The 18,792-nt window shown below is 45.9% G+C and overlaps 1 protein-coding gene across 2 annotated transcripts in view; it reads right to left on the bottom strand.

The window, feature by feature from the left end:
• The window catches only part of YIPF7 (Yip1 domain family member 7), a 113,371-nt gene that overhangs the window by 76,664 nt on the left and 17,915 nt on the right, over positions 1 to 18,792 (bottom strand). For both annotated transcript variants that reach the window (XM_077477548.1, XM_077477549.1), the window contains exon 2: positions 12,925 to 13,061. In XM_077477548.1, coding sequence (XP_077333674.1) covers positions 12,925 to 13,028 — 104 coding nt within the window. In that variant the 5' untranslated portion in view covers positions 13,029 to 13,061. The remainder of the gene's footprint in view (positions 1 to 12,924; positions 13,062 to 18,792) is intronic.

Here is an 18,792-nt window from a genome sequence, read left to right as displayed (position 1 = left end):
AGCCTTCACCACCTAATTTATCACTAAGGCGGCGTACACACGCGGGGACTGTCTGCCGAAACTAAGTTCGTCAAACAGTCCGCTCAAACTTTTGAATGAACGAACACGCCCACACACGGCACTTTTGGAGCGGACAAATACGGCAAACTTTGTTCATCGTACTAAGTCCGCACAACTTTTGAAATGAGCGGACTCGCCCACACACGAGGCAACAGTCCGCTCATTTCGAGCGCGTGTCAAGGTAGGCGGGGCCCGCGACGGAGACGTCACGGGCTCCGCCGCCTGGAATGGACTTAAAGGGGAACCCCTACGCCGAAAAAAATCGGCGTGGGGGTCCCCCCAAAGTCCACAACAGACCCTTGTCCGAGCACGCTACCCGGCCGGCCAGGAAAGGGGGGCTAGCGAGCGCGCCCCCCCTCCTGAGCCATACCAGGCCGCGTGCCCTCAACATGGGGGGTGCCTTGGGGAAGGGGGGGCCGCGTGGCCCCCCCACCCCAAAGCACCTTGTCCCCATGTTGATGAGGACAAGGGCCTCTTCCCGACAACCCTGGCCGTTGGTTGTCGGGGTCTGCGGGCGGGGGGCTTATCGGAATCCGGGAGCCCCCTTTAATAAGGGGGCCCCCGGATACCGGCCCCCCACCCTATGTGAATGAGTATGGGGTACAATGTACCCCTACCCATTCACCTGTAAAATAAAAGTACCCAAAAAAAAACACAACACACGAGATAAAATATTTTATTGCACAGCTCCGGGGGTCTTCCGTCTTCGGGGGTTTTCTCGCCGGACTCCTCCGCTATCTTCTTGTAGCTCTTTTGCTAGCGGAGGAGTCCGGCTTTCTTCCTCCCCACCGCCGGCCTCTTCTCCCGACTTCGGGGGTCTTGTCCCCCTCTTCGGTTCTTCTGCTGGGCCACCGCGCCTTCTTATAGCTCTTTTGCAGGCGGTGGCCCGGTCTTCTGTCGCCGCTGTCGCCGCCGCCTTCCGTTCTTGTTCTTCTTCTTGTTCTTCTTGTTCTTCTCCAGGAGATGTTGACACGTCGCTCTCTCCGGCCGGAATGCCAGAGCCGCGCTGAGCGGCCACTTATATAGTGACAATGGGGCGGTGTCACATGGTATATGTCACATGGGTTGGTCACATGGTGACCCCGCCCCCTTACGATGTCATAGTCCCCATGTGACATCAACCCATGTGACCAACCCATGTGACATATACCATGTGACACCGCCCCATTGTCACTATATAAGTGGCCGCTCAGCGCGGCTCTGGCATTCCGGCCGGAGAGAGCGACGTGTCAACATCTCCTGGAGAAGAACAAGAAGAACAAGAAGAAGAACAAGAACGGAAGGCAGCGGCGACAGCGGCGACAGAAGACCGGGCCACCGCCTGCAAAAGAGCTATAAGAAGGCGCGGTGGCCCGGCAGAAGAACCGAAGAGGGGGACAAGACCCCCGAAGTCGGGAGAAGAGGCCGGCGGCGGGGAGGAAGGAAGCCGGACTCCTCCGCTAGCAAAAGAGCTACACGAAGATAGCGGAGGAGTCCGGCGAGAAGACCCCCGAAGACGGAAGACCCCCGGAGCTGTGCAATAAAATATTTTATCTTGTGTGTTGTGTTTTTTTTTGGGTACTTTTATTTTACAGGTGAATGGGTAGGGGTACATTGTACCCCATACTCATTCACATAGGGTGGGGGGCCGGTATCCGGGGGCCCCCTTATTAAAGGGGGCTCCCGGATTCCGATAAGCCCCCCGCCCGCAGACCCCGACAACCAACGGCCAGGGTTGTCGGGAAGAGGCCCTTGTCCTCATCAACATGGGGACAAGGTGCTTTGGGGTGGGGGGGCCGCGCAGCCCCCCCTTCCCCAAGGCACCCCCCATGTTGAGGGCACGCGGCCTGGTACGGCTCAGGAGGGGGGGCGCGCTCGCTCGCCCCCCTTTCCTGGCCGGCCGGGTAGCGTGCTCGGACAAGGGTCTGTTGTGGACTTTGGGGGGACCCCCACGCCGATTTTTTTCGGCGTTGGGGTTCCCCATTAAGTCCATTCGAGGCGGCGGAGCCCGCGACGTCTCCGTCGCGGGCCCTGCCTACCTGCACACGCGCTCGAAATGAGCAGACTTCCCTCCGAGCGGGAACAGTTTGCTCATTTCGAAAGTAGCCTACACACGGGCGGACTGTTCGCTCAAACCAAGTTTCAGCGGACAGTTTTTTGGAATTTCCGAAAAACTTTGTTCGTCAAACTGTCCGCTGAAACTGTCCGCTGAAGCCCCACACACGAACGGACTGTCCGCTGAAACACTGTTCAGCGGACAAAGTTGAGCCAACAGTCCGCCCGTGTGTACGCGGCCTAACAGTCTTTTTTTCATGGGGTCATGTTGAAACTGTTGCTTATGTATAAAAAAACGTATTCTTAATAACCTTAGGGCTAAGATTATAAATACAATCCGTTGTATTCAATTCACTCCAATGTTTTCACACAGTTCAATAACTGAACAGATAACAGAACAATATATCACACATAACTGAGGTTATGTAAAAGGTTTAGGGAATAAAATTCTGCAAAATGTAAAACTTTTATAAATCAAGCTTTCAGGAAGTGTTCATTGTATTTTTTAAATATATACACATCTAAAGTCAATTAAGGTTAGAGTTTAAAGACTCTAAAAACCTTCATGAAGTGCCAGATGGTGAATTCCTGAGATCGAAGCAACCTCAACCCACCTCCCACAACTCACATTGGCCTGTAAGGTTGCCAGTCACAGTTCTTAGTCCTTAGGTTAGAGTTTTAACGTGAACTTAACCAAGCCTAAAACATTTGTAAGGTATCAACAATGCGAAATTGCAGGCACATGTACATGTGTTAGGATTACCTGTTAGGTGAAGGAACTCTGTACTGTAATCAAGTACCAGACACAGTTGATCTGAACATAAACCGTGGTATATGCATATATATATATATATATATATATATATATATATATAATAAAATTACCAGATTCAGAAATCCAGATGAAACTAGCTGTATTAGCTTATGTTTTGGGTACCTTTATACAGTATCTCACAAAAGTGAGTACACCCCTCACATTTTTGAAAATATTTTATTATATCTTTTAATGTGACAACACTGAAGAAATGACATTTTGCTACAATGTAAAGTAATGAGTGTACAGCTTGTATAGTAGTGTAAATTTTCTGTCCCCTCAAAATAACTCAACACACTAATTAATGTCTTGACCTCTGGCAACAAAAGTGAGTATACCCCTAAGTTAAAATGTCCAAATTGGGCCCAAAGTGTCAATATTTTGTGTGGCCACCTTTATTTTCCAGCACTGCCTTAACACTCTTGGGCATAGGGTTCACCAAAGCTCCACAGGTTGCCACTGGAGTCCTCTTCCACTCCTCCATAATGACATCACAAAGATGGTGGGTGTTAGAGACCTTGTGCTCCTCCACCTTTCCGTTTGAGGATGCCCCACAGATGCTCAATAGGGTTTAGGTCTGGGGACATTTTTGGCCAGTCCATCACCTTTACCCTCAGCTTCTTTAGCAAGTCAGTAGTCGCCTTGGAGGTGTGTTTGGAGTCGCTAGCATGTTGGAATATTGCCCTGCCGCTCAGTCTCTGAAGGGAAGTGATAATGCTCTGCTTCAGTATTTCACAGTACATATTGGCATTCATGGTTCCCTCAATGAACTGTAGCTCCCCAGTGTTGGCAGCACTCATGCAGCCCCAGACCATGACACTCCCACCACCATGCTTGACTGTAGGCAAGACACACTTATCTTTGTACTCCTTACCTGGTTGCCACCACACACGCTTGACACCATTTAAACCAAATAAGTTTATCTTGGTCTCTCAATCCACAGGACATAGTTCCAGTAATTCATGTCCTTAGTCTGCTTGTCTTCAGCAAACAGTTTGTGGGCTTTCTTGAGCATCATCTTTAGAAGAGGCATCCTTCTGGGACGAAACGCATGCAGACTGATGCAGTGTGCGGTGTATGGTCTGAGCACTGACAGGCTGACCCCCCATCCCTTCAACCTCTGAAGCAATGCTGGCAGCACTCATACATCTGTTTCCCAAAGACAACCTCTGGATATGATGCTGGGCACTTCTTTGGTCGATCATGGCGAGGCCTGTTCTGAGTAAAACCTGTCCTGTTAAATTGTTGTATGGTCTTGGACACCATGCTGCAGCTGAGTTTTAGGGTCTTGGCAATCTTCCTATAGCCTAGGACATCTTTATGTAGAGCGACAATTATTTTTTTCAGATCTTCAGGGAGCTCTTTGCCATGCGGGGCCATGTTAAACTTCCAGTGACCAGTATAAGAGAGTGAGAATGATAACACCAAATTTAACACACCTGCTCCCCATTAATACCTAAGACCTTGTAACACTAATGAGTCACATTACACCGGGAAAATGGCTAATTGGGCCCAGTTTGGACATTTTCACTTAGAGGCATACTCACTAGGGATGAGCCGAACACCCCCTGGTTCGGTTCGCACCAGAACTCTCGAACGGACCCCGCGTTCGTAACGAACGTTAGAACCCTATTGAACTCTATGGGACTCGAACGTTCGAAATGGAAAGTGCTAATTTTAACGGCTAATATGCAAGATATTGTCCTAAAAAGGGTTTGGGGACCTGACTCCTGCCTCAGGGGACATGGGTCAATGCAAAAAAAAGTTTTAAAAATGGCTGTTTTGGCGGGAGCACTGATTTTAATGACGATTAAAGTGAAAAAAAAAAAGTGAAATATTCCTTTAAATATGGTGCCTGGGGGGTGTCTGTAGTATGCCTGTGAAGTGCCACGTGTTTCCCGTGTTTAGAACAGTCCCTGCACAAAATGACATTAAACGGAAATAACACCATTTAAAACTGCTTGCGGTTTTAATGTTATATCTGGTTCCTGCAATATGGTTGAAAATCATTCAGAAAAATGGCATGGGTAGCCCTCCCTGCCCATTACCAGCCTATTTGGGTCTTGTACGCATATTAAGGGGAACCCCGTACCCATATTAAAAAAAGGAAATGCGTGTGGCCCCCAGGCCCTATATACTCAGAACAGCAGTATACAGGCGGTGCAAACAAGACAGGGACTGTGTAGGTTTGTTGTGTTAAGTTGAATCTGTTTGTAATTTTCAACTGGTACATTTTTAAAGTGTAGCTCCAGTCAAAAAAACTATTTTTAAGCTTTTTGGAAAACATAGGGAAGGGTTATCACCCCTGTATAATTTGTTTTGTCGTCCATCTTTTTTCATCTCACTTGCTGCTGTCTGATGTTTGTAAGTTGGATGTTTGAAAGTAGGGGCCTGCCCTATATTCTCTGCAGAAATGGCGGAACAAGGTGTTGGTTTTGCCACAACATTGTAAGCCCTCAAAGTGACTCTTGGTGGGCGCTGGAGCGCCCTGCTGTGAACGATTATATCAAGAATTGTAATTACATGCCATTGTTGAACAGTGGTAGAAAAATTGACCTTTGGTGGTTGTGGTGCTGGTGCCACAACACTATAAGTCCTCACCGTTACTCTGGGCGGGCACAGGAAGGGGCCCTCCTGTGAAATATTATATCAAGAATTGTAATTACATGTCCCTGTTAAACAGGGGCAGAAAAATTGGGCCTTAGGCACTGGTGCCATCACACTGCAACCTCTGCCATATACTCTAGTTTTATTGCAGGAATTAGCCCTGCTGCAAAGCATTGCATCAAAAATTGTACTTAAACGCCCCTGTTAAACAGGGGCAGAAAAATTGGGCCTTAGGCACTGGTGCTGGTGCCATCACACTGCAACCTCTGCCATATACTCTAGTTTTATTGCAGGAATTAGCCCTGCTGCAAAGCATTGCATCAAAAATTGTACTTAAACGCCCCTGTTAAACAGGGGCAGAAAAATTGGGCCTTACGCACTGGTGCTGGTGCCACCACACTCCAACCTCTGCCATATACTCTAGTTTTATTGCAGGAATTAGCCCTGCTGCAAAGCATTGCATCAAAAATTGTAATTAAACGCCCCTGTTAAACAGGGGCAGAAAAATTGGGCTGCTGGCATCACCCAGAACCAAAAATGTTCTTCCAACATATAAGCGGAGGAGGAAGAGGATAGACAATCAACATAACAGGACAGTCACTCAGCATCAGCATAGGCAGTCTTGAAGGGATGTGGTATTTCAAAAAAAATTCTTCGGTTACATCAGCTTCAGGTGCTTGGTAGCTGTGGGTGATCCAAGACTGATTCATCTTGATGAAGGTCAGTCGATCAACTGATTCGGTGGACAGGCGCACCCTGTGATCGGTAACAAAGCCACCAGCAGCACTGAAGGTGCGTTCCAAAAGAACGCTGGATGCAGGACAGGCCAGTAGCTCAATTGCATACTGTGCAAGCTCTGGCCAGTGATCCATCCTCAAGACCCAGTAAGCCAGAGGATTTTCAGTGGGAAAGGTGTCCAAGTCTGACCTTGCCCCTAGGTATTCCTGCACCATGTAAATTAGACGCTGGCGATGGGTGCTGGAACCAATCATACCTTGGGGCTGCGGACTAAAAAATTGTCTGAAAGCATCAGTCAGACGGCCACCTTCTCCACCGCTCCTTCTGACTGATGTCTCAGCAACACGTTGTCCAGGACCAGGAGTTTGTGACCTCCCAGTCTCTGGGAACGCGTTGCACAGAGCTTTCTGCAAGGCCTCCCGGAGATGTCTCATCCTCTGCTCCCTCTGCGATGGCAAGATAAGGTCGGCAACCTTACCCTTGTACCGTGGATCAAGGAGAGTGGCCAGCCAGTAATGGTCCCTCTCCTTGATCCGAAGAATACGAGGATCCTTCCGCAGGCTTTGCAGGATCAGGGAGGCCATGCAGCGTAGGTTAGCTGAGGCATTCGGTCCGGAGTCCTCTGGGTCACTAAGGACAACATGATCCGCAGCTACCTCCTCCCAGCCACGTACAAGTCCACGTGTTTATTGGGACTGTAAATCATCCCTATAAGACTGCTGCTGCTGATGCTGATGCTGAGTGCCAGCCTCCACCTCCATGCTGACACAATCATCCTCCTCCTCCTCTTCCTCCTCCTCACCCTCTTCCTGTGTGATGGGTGGCACAGCAGGAACACTGTCTGGATAAAGGGGGCCTTGAGAGGCAAGGAAGTCCTCCTCTTCCTGCCTCTGTTCTGCCTCAAGTGCCCTGTCCATTATTCCACGCAGCGTATGCTCCAAGAGGTGGACAAGAGGTACAGTGTCACTGATGCATGCACTGTCACTGCTCACCATCCTTGTGGCCTCCTCAAACGGTGACAGGACAGTGCATGCATCCCTGATCATGCCCCACTGGCGTGGTGAGAAAAAACCAAGCTCCCCTGACCCTGTCCTGGTGCCGTAGTCACACAGGTACTCATTGATGGCCCTCTGTTGCGTGTGCAGCCGCTGCAGCATGGCCAATGTTGAGTTCCATCTGGTGGGCATGTCACATATAAGGCGGTTCTTGGGCAAGTTCAACTCCTTTTGGAGCTCAGCCAGCCGAGCACAGGCATTAAATGATCGGCGGAAATGCACACAGACTTTCCTGGCCTGCTTCAGGACATCCTGTAAGCCGGGATACCTGCCCAAGACCCGCTGCACCACCAGGTTAAGGACGTGAGCTACACAGGGCACATGGGTCAGTTGTCCCTGTCGGAGGGCGGAGAGGAGGTTGGTGCCATTGTCGCAAACCACCATTCCTGGCTTAAGCTGGCGTGGCGTCAACCACCTCTCGGCCTGCCCATGCAGAGCTGACAAAACATCCGCCCCAGTGTGGCTCCTGTCCCCCAAACAAACCAGCGCAAGCACGGCATGGCATCGTTTTGCCTGCGTACTTGCGTAGCCCCTGGAACGCCTACGGAGCACCGCTGGTTCTGAGGACAGAGCACTGGAAGAGGCCATGGAGGAAGAAGAAGAGGAGGGGGTGGAGGAGAGAGGTGTGTCACAACCAATAGTAGCATTTTGGAGGCGTGGTGGCGGAACAACCTCCAACACTACTGCACCTTGTCCTGCATCCTTCCCAGCAGCCAGAAGAGTGACCCAATGGGCCGTGAAAGACAGGTAACGTCCCTGTCCATGCCTGCTGGACCATGAGTCAGCGGTAATATGCACCTTACCGCTGACCGCCCTGTCCAGCGAGGCAAGGACATTGCCTTCCACATGCCGGTAGAGAGCCGGAATCGCCTTCCGTGAGAAAAAGTGGCGTTTGGGGACCTGCCACTGAGGAACCGCACATTGTACAAACTCACGGAAGGGGGCCGAGTCTACCAACTGAAAAGGCAGCAGTTGAAGTGCTAGCAATTTAGCCAAGCTAGCATTCAACCGCTGGGCATGTGGATGGCTGGGAGTAAATTTCTTCCGCCGGTCCAGCAGCTGGGGCAGGGACATTTGCCTGCTATAATCGGACGTGGATGTACCACTAGCAGAGTTCCCGGAAGCACTTGGCTGTGACACACCTAATTCTACACCTTCATTCCTCTCAGAGCAGGTTTCAGAGAGGACTGAAGGTCTAGTGGGGTTGGAGATGCCAGCTGATGAGGAGCAAGGAGAGGTCCGCTTTGTTCTTTGGTGTGGGTCTTTGAGGTACGCTTGCCAACGAGCTGCATGGCAGGTCAACATATGTCTGGTCAAGCATGTGGTGCCCAAGCGGCTGATGTTTTGGCCACGTGAGATACGCTTGAGACATATGTTGCAAATAGCAGCGGTGCGATCTGATGCACTCATCTCAAAAAAGGCCCACACCAAAGAACTTTTAGAATAACGCGCAGAGGAAGCGCTCTGCGCAGGCGGAGCTCTGCGGTGTGATTCAGTCGGTGTGCTGCCCCTAAGCTGGCCCCCGGAGGGCATCCTGCCTCGTTGGACATGTGCCTCCTCCTCCTCCTCCTCCTCCTCCTCCTCCTCCTCCCTCCTTCCAGGCACCCACGTGGAGTCAGTGCCCTCATCATCCCCTCCCTCTTCATCGCTGTAGCAAACCTGGCAGTATGCTGCAGCTTGTGGAACATGACTGCCAGATTGCTGTGCTTCTTGAGCATCCTCTCTCTCTGCGCTTACGCTACTGCCTTCCTTCTAGCTGAGTGTCATCATCAGAGCCCACCAAACACTGGGCATCCTCCTGGAGCATGTACCCAACACTGTGCTCAAAGAGTTCAGGAGACTCCTCAGGAGGACGTGGTGGGTCTAGGGAAGGAGTCACTGATGATGACATTGAGAGGAGGGAAGACGATGCGTTGGAAGCTGCTTTGCTACTACCCTGGGTGAGAGAGGATGAGGAGGATGAAGAGGGCTTGGTCATCCACTCTACCAAGTCGTTGGCATGTTGTGGTTCAACATGTCCAGCTGCAGAAAAGAAGGACAAGCATGCCCCATGGCCACGTGCTGATGACAATGCACCGCGTCCACGACCAGCACTGTTGTCTCTAGACACAGAGCCTGCTTGCCCTCTTTTATCGGCTCGCGCCTGTCTGCCTCTCCTTGCTGGCCTTCCAGACATGGTAATGGCCTGAAGGGAGTTGGGTAAAACAGTAGTTGGGTAGTTTATATTGTGCTGTAGGCACACAACACCCACTAACTCCTGCAGATGCCTTTTTTATAGAACAGCAGAGTTAAAGGGGTATATACAGATGTATACTGTGCTGTGCTGGAAGCACACACAACTTCCAATAACTCATGCAGATGACAATTGGGCCCAAATAGAGAACAGCTATGTAGGTGGATTATAGCGGTATGTACTGGGTACAGAGCACGCAGACAGCACGCACTATCTCCTGAGTGACACTTCTGACTGCAAGCTCTATTGTTAAAGATGGACCACTAGCTATATAGGTGAGGTGAATATCACGGTGTATACTGCGGTCAGGGCACGCAGACAATAACCAGAAAACAGCAGAGTTAAAGGGGTATATACAGATGTATACTGTACTGTGCTGTGCTGGAAGCACACACAACTTCCAATAACTCCTGCAGATGACAATTGGGCCCAAATAGAGAACAGCTATGTAGGTGGATTATAGCGGTATGTACTGGGTACAGAGCACGCAGACAGCACGCACTATCTCCTGAGTGACACTACTGACTGCAAGCTCTATTGTTAAAGATGGACCACTAGCTATATAGGTGAGGTGAATATCACGGTGTATACTGCGGTCAGGGCACGCAGACAATAACCAGAAAACAGCAGAGTTAAAGGGGTATATACAGATGTATACTGTACTGTGCTGTGCTGGAAGCACACACAACTTCCAATAACTCCTGCAGATGACAATTGGGCCCAAATAGAGAACAGCTATGTAGGTGGATTATAGCGGTATGTACTGGGTACAGAGCACGCAGACAGCACGCACTATCTCCTGAGTGACACTACTGACTGCAAGCTCTATTGTTAAAGATGGACCACTAGCTATATAGGTGAGGTGAATATCACGGTGTATACTGCGGTCAGGGCACGCAGACAATAACCAGAAAACAGCAGAGTTAAAGGGGTATATACAGATGTATACTGTGCTGTGCTGTGCTGGAAGCACACACAACTTCCAATAACTCCTGCAGATGACAATTGGGCCCAAATAGAGAACAGCTATGTAGGTGGATTATAGCGGTATGTACTGGGTACAGAGCACGCAGACAGCACGCACTATCTCCTGAGTGACACTACTGACTGCAAGCGCTATTGTTAAAGATGGACCACTAGCTATATAGGTGAGGTGAATATCACGGTGTATACTGCGGTCAGGGCACGCAGACAATAACCAGAAAACAGCAGAGTTAAAGGGGTATATACAGATGTATACTGTGCTGTGCTGGAAGCACACACAACTTCCAATAACTCCTGCAGATGGCAATTGGGCTCAAATAGAGAACAGCTATGTAGGTGGATATAGTGGTATGTACTGGGTACAGAGCACGCAGACAGCACGCACTAACACTACTGACTGCAAGCTCTATTATTAAAGCTAGATCACTAGCTATATTGGTGAGGTGAATATAGTGGTGTATACTGCGGTCAGGGCACAGACAGTAACCACTACACAAGAGCAAGATAGTAAATCAGCCAAAAACGATTGGTGTGTAACTGTGTTGAAGGTACACAGAACACCCACTGCTTCAGATGCTAACTAACACACTACACGAGGCCGCCTCAAAGGCGGCCTTATATAATGTGGGGCGTGCACTACACAGCCTGAGCTATGATTGGCCACAGGCAGGATGCCTGTGGCCAACCATGGCTCTCCTCGCTGCTGGCGCTGCGATTGGCCAAGCATGCGGGGTCACAGTGCATGCTTGGCCAATCGTGAGCCAGCAATGCATTGCGCCATCGCAGTGCATTGTGGGCCACACGAATTTTGCCGCGAACGGCCCAAACGTTCGGAATTCGGCGAACTCACGAACGACCAATGTTCGAGTCGAACTTACGTTCGACTCGAACACGAAGCTCATCCCTAATACTCACTTTTGTTGCCAGTGGTTTAGACATTAATGGCTGTGTGTTGAGTTGATTTGAGGGGACAGCAAATTTACACTGTTATACACGCTGTGCACTCACTACTTTACATTGTAGCAAAGTGTCATATCTTCAGTATTGTTACATGAAAAGATATAATAAAATATTTACAAAATCGTGAGGGGTGTGCGCACTTCTGTGAGATACTGTATATTGTTTGACATATTGGAATAAAAAGGCCTAAAGCCTCATACACACAATTGGAATTTCCAACAACAAAACCATGCAGGGAATTTTGTCCAAAGGGTGTTGGCTCAAACTTGTCTTGCATACACACGGTCACACAAATGTTGGCCAACAATTACGAACGTAGTGACGTACTAGACATACTACGTGTTATTTCTGCTCTTTAGCGCCACCCTTTGGGCTTCTTCTGCTAATTTCGTGTTAGTAGAAGTTTGGTGAGTGTTGATTCGCGCTTTTCTTTTCAGGTTTTTCATTTATCGCTTTTCATTTCAGGCTTTTCAGTTTGTTTCTGAAGGGCGGTTCGTCAACTAAACATGTTGCAGAATCGGAGGAGATAACGTGTTGTTTATTATTGGCCTTGGAGGTATTGCTTTGACATTATTGTTTTGATTGGATAATAATTTGATTTGGTAAATTTTCTATATTTTTGGATGCATAGAATGCATCTTTTTGTTATTTTCTAATGGCAGATAGCATGTCTATTTTTTTTAATGCACAATAAAAAAAATTGTGGAGAATAATACTTGGCTATGTGTTTTACTTCAAATGACAGTTTGGGAGTAGGCAGTTACATTTTAAAAAATACAATGTAAAATTAACAAAGGACACCAACATAGTTGTATCTTTGTTTTTAAAAACTACAGGATAATGCTGTTGTGGTAACTTGCACAAATAAAATAAATAAATAAAATAAAATAATATTATTCTTGATATCACTAGAAAAAAAGCCTTTGAAAATTAATTTTCAAAAACTCCATCAGTATCACCAGCAAAGCAGCTTCATTGTTATCCCATTAAAGAAGAAGAGAATTGTGTGCTGTATTTAGAGATTTCATAATTTGCCACGCCACGAATGTTAACTCTCCTTTACGAACGCTAGTTTACAAGACCGACAACTTCTGTTTCTGAACATGCGTGTTTGTACTTTGGACTTTTGTCCGACGGACTTGTGCACACACGATCAGAAAGTTCGACAACACACATTTGTTACCAGAAAATTTGAGAACATGTTAGCCAACAATTGATGGTGGAAAGTCTGACAACAATTGTCCGATGGAGCATACACACTGTCGGATTGTCCACCAACAACCTCACATCCAACATTTCCCCATCGAAAAGCCCAATCGTGTGTACGGGGCTTTAGAGTATTTATTAAAAAAACAAAATGATGGTCAGTATGGAGAATTACAGTTATCTTGTTAGTGTTTGATCCATTACCAGACATATCACTGGCAGGCGATACTCACTTATTCTGGTCGTACTGGCTACTTGCCCCAGTTGTAGAACGACCTTGAGCAACATCTTCAAAACTGTAGTCTGTTTGGTAGAAATTACACTCAAACTGTTCCATTGTTCTTATGTCTCTTGTTGGTTCCCTCGCAACCTGTAAATAATAAATGTCTATTATGGAAACATTATAAATTAATTTAAAGTGGTTTTAGGCCCCAAAACAAAAAATGTATATATTGAAGCCACAAATCCTTAAATGTGATGGCTGAATTTGTATATTTTTTTTCCTATATTTTCCCTGGTGATCCAGCCATTAACATGCTTCCCGACTTAGGGTGTCTGCACTCCCCTGGAGAAATATCAGAGACACTTTTGGACAGTAGCATTTTCAACTGGGGGGGGGGGGGTAATGTTAGCTGGTGTACTAGGCAGTTTATATGGACATGGCTAACAATTCAAGGCCAAACTCCTGCAAACACTTCATAAGCAATTACAGCAACAGTTATTTTCCATTTGGGATAAAGGTTTTACATTGACAATTGTAAGCATCCTTGGAAAAGAAAGACAATTGTAAGCATCCTGGTCAGTGTTAAAGCGATACTAAAAAAAGAAAAAAAATGCAGCTCTAATAATGATGTGATGAACAGACAAATAACTTCTAAACAATAGTCCTTTGTTGGACAATCATGACATAAGTGAGATACCACAAACAATGGAAAAAGTTCATAAATAATCATCCATAAACAATGTGCAATATTCCTTCCCATATATGGATATGGAAGAAATGGTTACTCACCAGAGAGAAGTGTTCACTCGCTTTGTGCACTACAAGTGCCAATGAAATTCTTTAAAGGGAGTCCACTCTTGGTGTAGGATGTTAATGCCTCCTCCACATCACACCATAGCCACCAAAAGAAAATAACTCATAGTAGTAAATCATAAATCGTGAACAGAAAAGGAAGGTATACCCGTGATGGTAACAGAAAATATTGAATCAGTGCATCACTTCATCTTCCTGACATGCAGTGCAAACTCACCACAGGGAGTATGAAAATATGCAATACGTGGCCCAATCAGCTCAACAAGGATAATCGGATGAATTGCACCAATGCCTACAGTGTTCACTGAATCCAAGACTTTCAGTAAAGATCAAGGAAAGAGGGATGACCCCTGGAAGCTGCACATCTAAGGTGTCCTACTGGGATGAGTACAGTGGCAACCTGAGCCTGGCCTCTGACCAGGCCACGCTTCCAACACATTTTGCTCCACCCCCTGGAGCTTAGTCATGTCAGGGGACACTCAGCTGCTCACACCGCAAAATTATACCAACTGAATATGGAAAAACAGGGCTATAGTTTAGTGATCCATGATAACAGAGCAGTTAATTAAAACTATATTAAAAACAATAACAAAAAAAATACCTGTCAATCACATGTGAATGCCACCGTGGTCGGCAATTGCGGCGGTGTGACGTCACATGAATGGCACTGTCCAACGCGTTTCTAGCCAATGCTCATCTTTAGGGACCTCTAAAGATGTGCATTGGCTGTAAACGTGTTGGGCAGTGCCATTCACGCCACGGTGGCATTCATATGTGATTGACAAGTGTTTTTTTTTTATCATTGTTTTTAATATCGTTTTATTTAGTTGCTCTGTAAAAAAAAAAAAAACACAACCACCACATCTAAGAATTGGTAAGCTGCAATATATTGCATTTTTGTTTTTGATTTCATACTGCTTTAACTTTCAATGCTTTCTTCTTCTTTGTGTAATCACAGTATTTTAATATTAAAATGGAAGATTACAAATCATTGGTCAAATATGAAGAAGGGAGGATATCAGTTTACTGAGAATGATCAACTGCAGTTGCTGTGTGAGAATTTTTCAGACTTGCTGAAAGAGACTTTGTCAACAGAAAGAATATTATGCTTTAAATGAAAATGTTTAGGTACATATTTCACTGGTTTACCAGGCTAACTTAACCTGTATTGCTAAAGAAGGCTTGATGTTTCCAGAACGGAATGAATCAGAGTGGTAACTAATTCCACAATGCTATACAGACTTTTAATTTGAGCAGACAATCTGAAAGAAAATAGTTACTGTACTGCTGTTCTCTTTATTTAAAAATAAAACCCATAATGCTTTGCGATATCAGTGTTTTGGATTCCACTTTCTTGTGCGTTCAAATGTGCCCCTACATGCTGTACCCTGTGTTACAGAACTGCCTTCTATGGAAGTTACCTACTTGTGCTGACCAATTAACCTATATCTGAATTAAAAGTTTTAATTAAAATATGTACAGTTTATAAAACCATAGAAGGAAACTTGCTAAATAAAGGTGCCTTTGTTTTGCTTATAGCAGTACAGTAAAACACAAAAGTACCTATCATATTGAATAAAAAAATGCAGCAGTTGCCAACCATAGCACACTGATTCAATATTTATAGCACAGGTACCATAGCATATGCAAGTAACTAGCTCTGTCATGCATCATGCAACACAATGAAGACTTGCAAAAGAGCTGTCAGGCAGAATATTTTCAACTTTGATCACTCAGTTAACCAGAATAGCTGGATTGTCAAAAGCCTGTGACTTAAAAAAGTACAGTAAGATACTTACTGGACTGGAAGATTGCACGTTATTTATGTACGTGGGAGACGATTTACTAGAAAAGAAAACTAGGTAGAGCATTGCATACCTAAAACAAATCTCTGCTTTGTTCATCCAGGTTTGAAACAGCTGTATGTAAACTAGATAAACTACATACATTTAAAACAGAATTCCAGGTATGGCTATTTTATACTTACCGGTAGTTACATTGGTCCAGTTTAGACCAAAACAACTATGCATATACTATACATGGTCAGTTCCCCGGAAACGGAAGTAAATACTGCTCATCCAGTGATCTCCACTTGCTTCTGCGTATTGTGCCAAGAGGATGCCCTGCTGCATTCTGAACACAGGAGGTCAATCACTTGGCACAGGCACTAATCAGAGAATGATTTGCATAGATTGAATGAATGCAAAGCATTCTTTGATTAGACGAGGTGGAGAGCATAGCATCACCACCCTGCCTCTTCACTTTGTCCAATCAGAGAATGCTTGTATTCATTCAGAAAATGCACATGTGCCAAGCAGTAAACCTCCTGTGTTCAGAATGCAGCAGCACAGTCACTTGGCATAGGACTCAGAAGCAAGTGGAGATCACTGGAGTAGTGGTGTCTACTTCAGTCAATTCCAGCTTTCAATGAGCATTGGCTAGTTATGGTATATATACAGTCCCTTGAAAAAGTATTCTCTATACTTCTTGACATTTTCCACATTTGTTCATGTTACAACCAAAAACATAAATACATTTTATTGGGATTTTATGTGCTAGACCAACACAACTTGGCACATAATTGTAAAGTGAAAGGAAAACGATAAATGCTTTTAAATTTTTTTTACAAATAAATATCTGTGTATGGTGTGCATTTGTATTCAGCCCCCTTTACTCTGATACACCTAACTAAAATCTAGTAGAACCAATTGCCTTCAGAAGTCACCTAATTAGTAAATAGAGTCCACTAATCTTAGTATAGATACAACTGTTCTGTGAAGCCCTCAGAGAACCTCAGTGAACAAACAGCATAAGGAATGCCAAGGAACACACCAGAGTGGTCAGGGATAAAGTTGTGGAGAAGTTTAAAGCAGGGTTAGGTTATAAAAAAATATTCCAGGCTTTGAACATCTCACGGAGCACTGTTATCATCTGAAATCCATCATCTGAAAATGGAGCGTATGGCACAAGAGAAGAGAAGCAAAAGGCCCATGGTAACTCGGGAGGAGATGCAGGGATCCACAGCTCAGGTGGGAGAATCTGTTCACAGGACAACTATTAATCATGCACGCCACAAATCTGGCCTTTATGGACGAGTTCCAAGAAGAAAGCCATAAGAAGTCCAGTTTGCAGTTAGTGAGAAGCCATGTGGGGGACACAGAAAACATGTGGAAGAAGGTGCTCTGGTCAAATGAGACCAAAAGTGAACTTTTTGGCCCAAAAGCAAAGCACTATGGGGGTTATTTACTAAAGGCAAATCCACTTTGCACTGCAAGTGCACTTTGAAATAAAGTCACTGTAGATCCGAGTGGGACATGCAAGGAAAATAAAAAACAGAATTTTTGCTTGCACATGATTGGATGATAAAGTCAGCAGAGCTTTCACTCATTTCAGATCTACCCCTTTGATTTAGAGCGACTGCACTTCATAGTGCACTTTCAGTGCAAAGTGGATTTGCCTTTCGTAAATAACCCCCAATGTGTGTCAGAAAGATAACACTGCGCATCACACTGAACACACTATCCCCACCATGAAACATGGTGGTGGCAACATCATGTTGTGGGGATGCTAATCTTCAGCAGGGACAGGGAAACTAGTCAGAGTTGATGGGAAGATGGATGAAGCCAAATACAGGGATATCTTAGAAGAAAACCTGTTAGAGTCTGCAAAAGACTTGAGACTGGGACGAAGGTTCACCTTCCAGCAGGACAATGATGCTAAACATACAGCCAGAGCTACAATGGAATGGTTTATATCAAAGCATATCCATGTGTTAGAATGGCCCAGTCAAAGTCCAGACCTAAATCCAAGTGAGAATCTGTAGCAAGACTTGAAAATTGCTGTTCACAGACGCTATCCATTCTGCAAAGAAGAATTGGCAAAAATGTCACTCTCTAGATGTACAAAGCTGGTAAAGACATACCCAAAAAGACTTACAGCTGTAATTGCAGCGAAAGGTGGGTTGACAAAATATTGACTCGGGAGGTGAATACAAATGCACGCCACACTTTTCAGATATTTGTAAAAAAAATTGAAAACCATTTATCATTTTCCTTCCACTTCACAATTATGTGTCAACATGTTACATGTGGAATATTTCAATGGGTATGAATACTTTTTCAAGGCGCTGTATATATATATATATATATATATATATATATATATATATATATATATATATATATATGTGTGTGTGTGTGTGTGTAGCAAGATCCCAGGCCTCCTTTAGTCTAATGAGAACCTCCAGAGCCAAGAGCTGCTGACATCCTTACGTATAGAGTGGGTTGTAAGGCATAGTGGGTGTAATGCAAGCTAAATTCATGGGCGCCAGACACTTCTTGAATAGTGATGGACAAACTTCCGACGGGACGTTTCGTGAACGCGGACCGCGAACGCGGCCGATAGTTCGCGAACCGTAACGTTCGCGGCGGGCCCCATTGACTTCAATGGGAGGCGAACTTTGCAAACCTACAGGTCAAATTTGCAGCCACAAAATAATTACTAGCTGTGCAAACATAGTACCACCACATGGCAAATGGCCCAATCTGGGATCGTCAACTACAAGCATTCTTTTTTTATATGTGAAATTGTTGTGACAATTCAGGACTCTGGAGCGCATGAAGGAATGGAGGAGAGGGAAGGTCAGGGTAGGCAAAGAAGAGGGTGCAGGAGATGATCACCAGCAGCGTGACATACAGCAATGACACCTGCACCGTGATATACAGCACTGACAGCAGCACCATGATAGAGAGCACTGACATCAGCAGCGTGACATAAAGCACTAACACCAGCACGTGATATACAGCACTGACAGCAGCACCATGATAGAGAGCACTGACATCAGCAGCGTGACATAAAGCACTAACACCAGCACCGTGATATACAGCACTGACAGCAGCACCGTGATAGAGAACACTGACATCAGCAGCATGACATACAGCAATGACACCTGCACTGTGATATACAGCACTGACAGCAGCACCATGATAGAGAGTACTGACATCAGCACCGTGTTATACAGCACTGACACCTGCACCGTAAGCAGCCCCAGGAGGAAGTCAGCATA

This window comes from Lithobates pipiens, unplaced genomic scaffold (genome assembly GCF_037356315.1).
Source record: "Lithobates pipiens isolate NorthernLeopardFrog02 unplaced genomic scaffold, aLitPip1_a1.2 Scaffold_13, whole genome shotgun sequence".
NCBI lineage: Eukaryota > Metazoa > Chordata > Amphibia > Anura > Ranidae > Lithobates > Lithobates pipiens.
The sequence above is the reverse complement of the archived record's forward strand: the minus strand, read 5'-3'. Positions and strand labels throughout refer to the sequence as shown.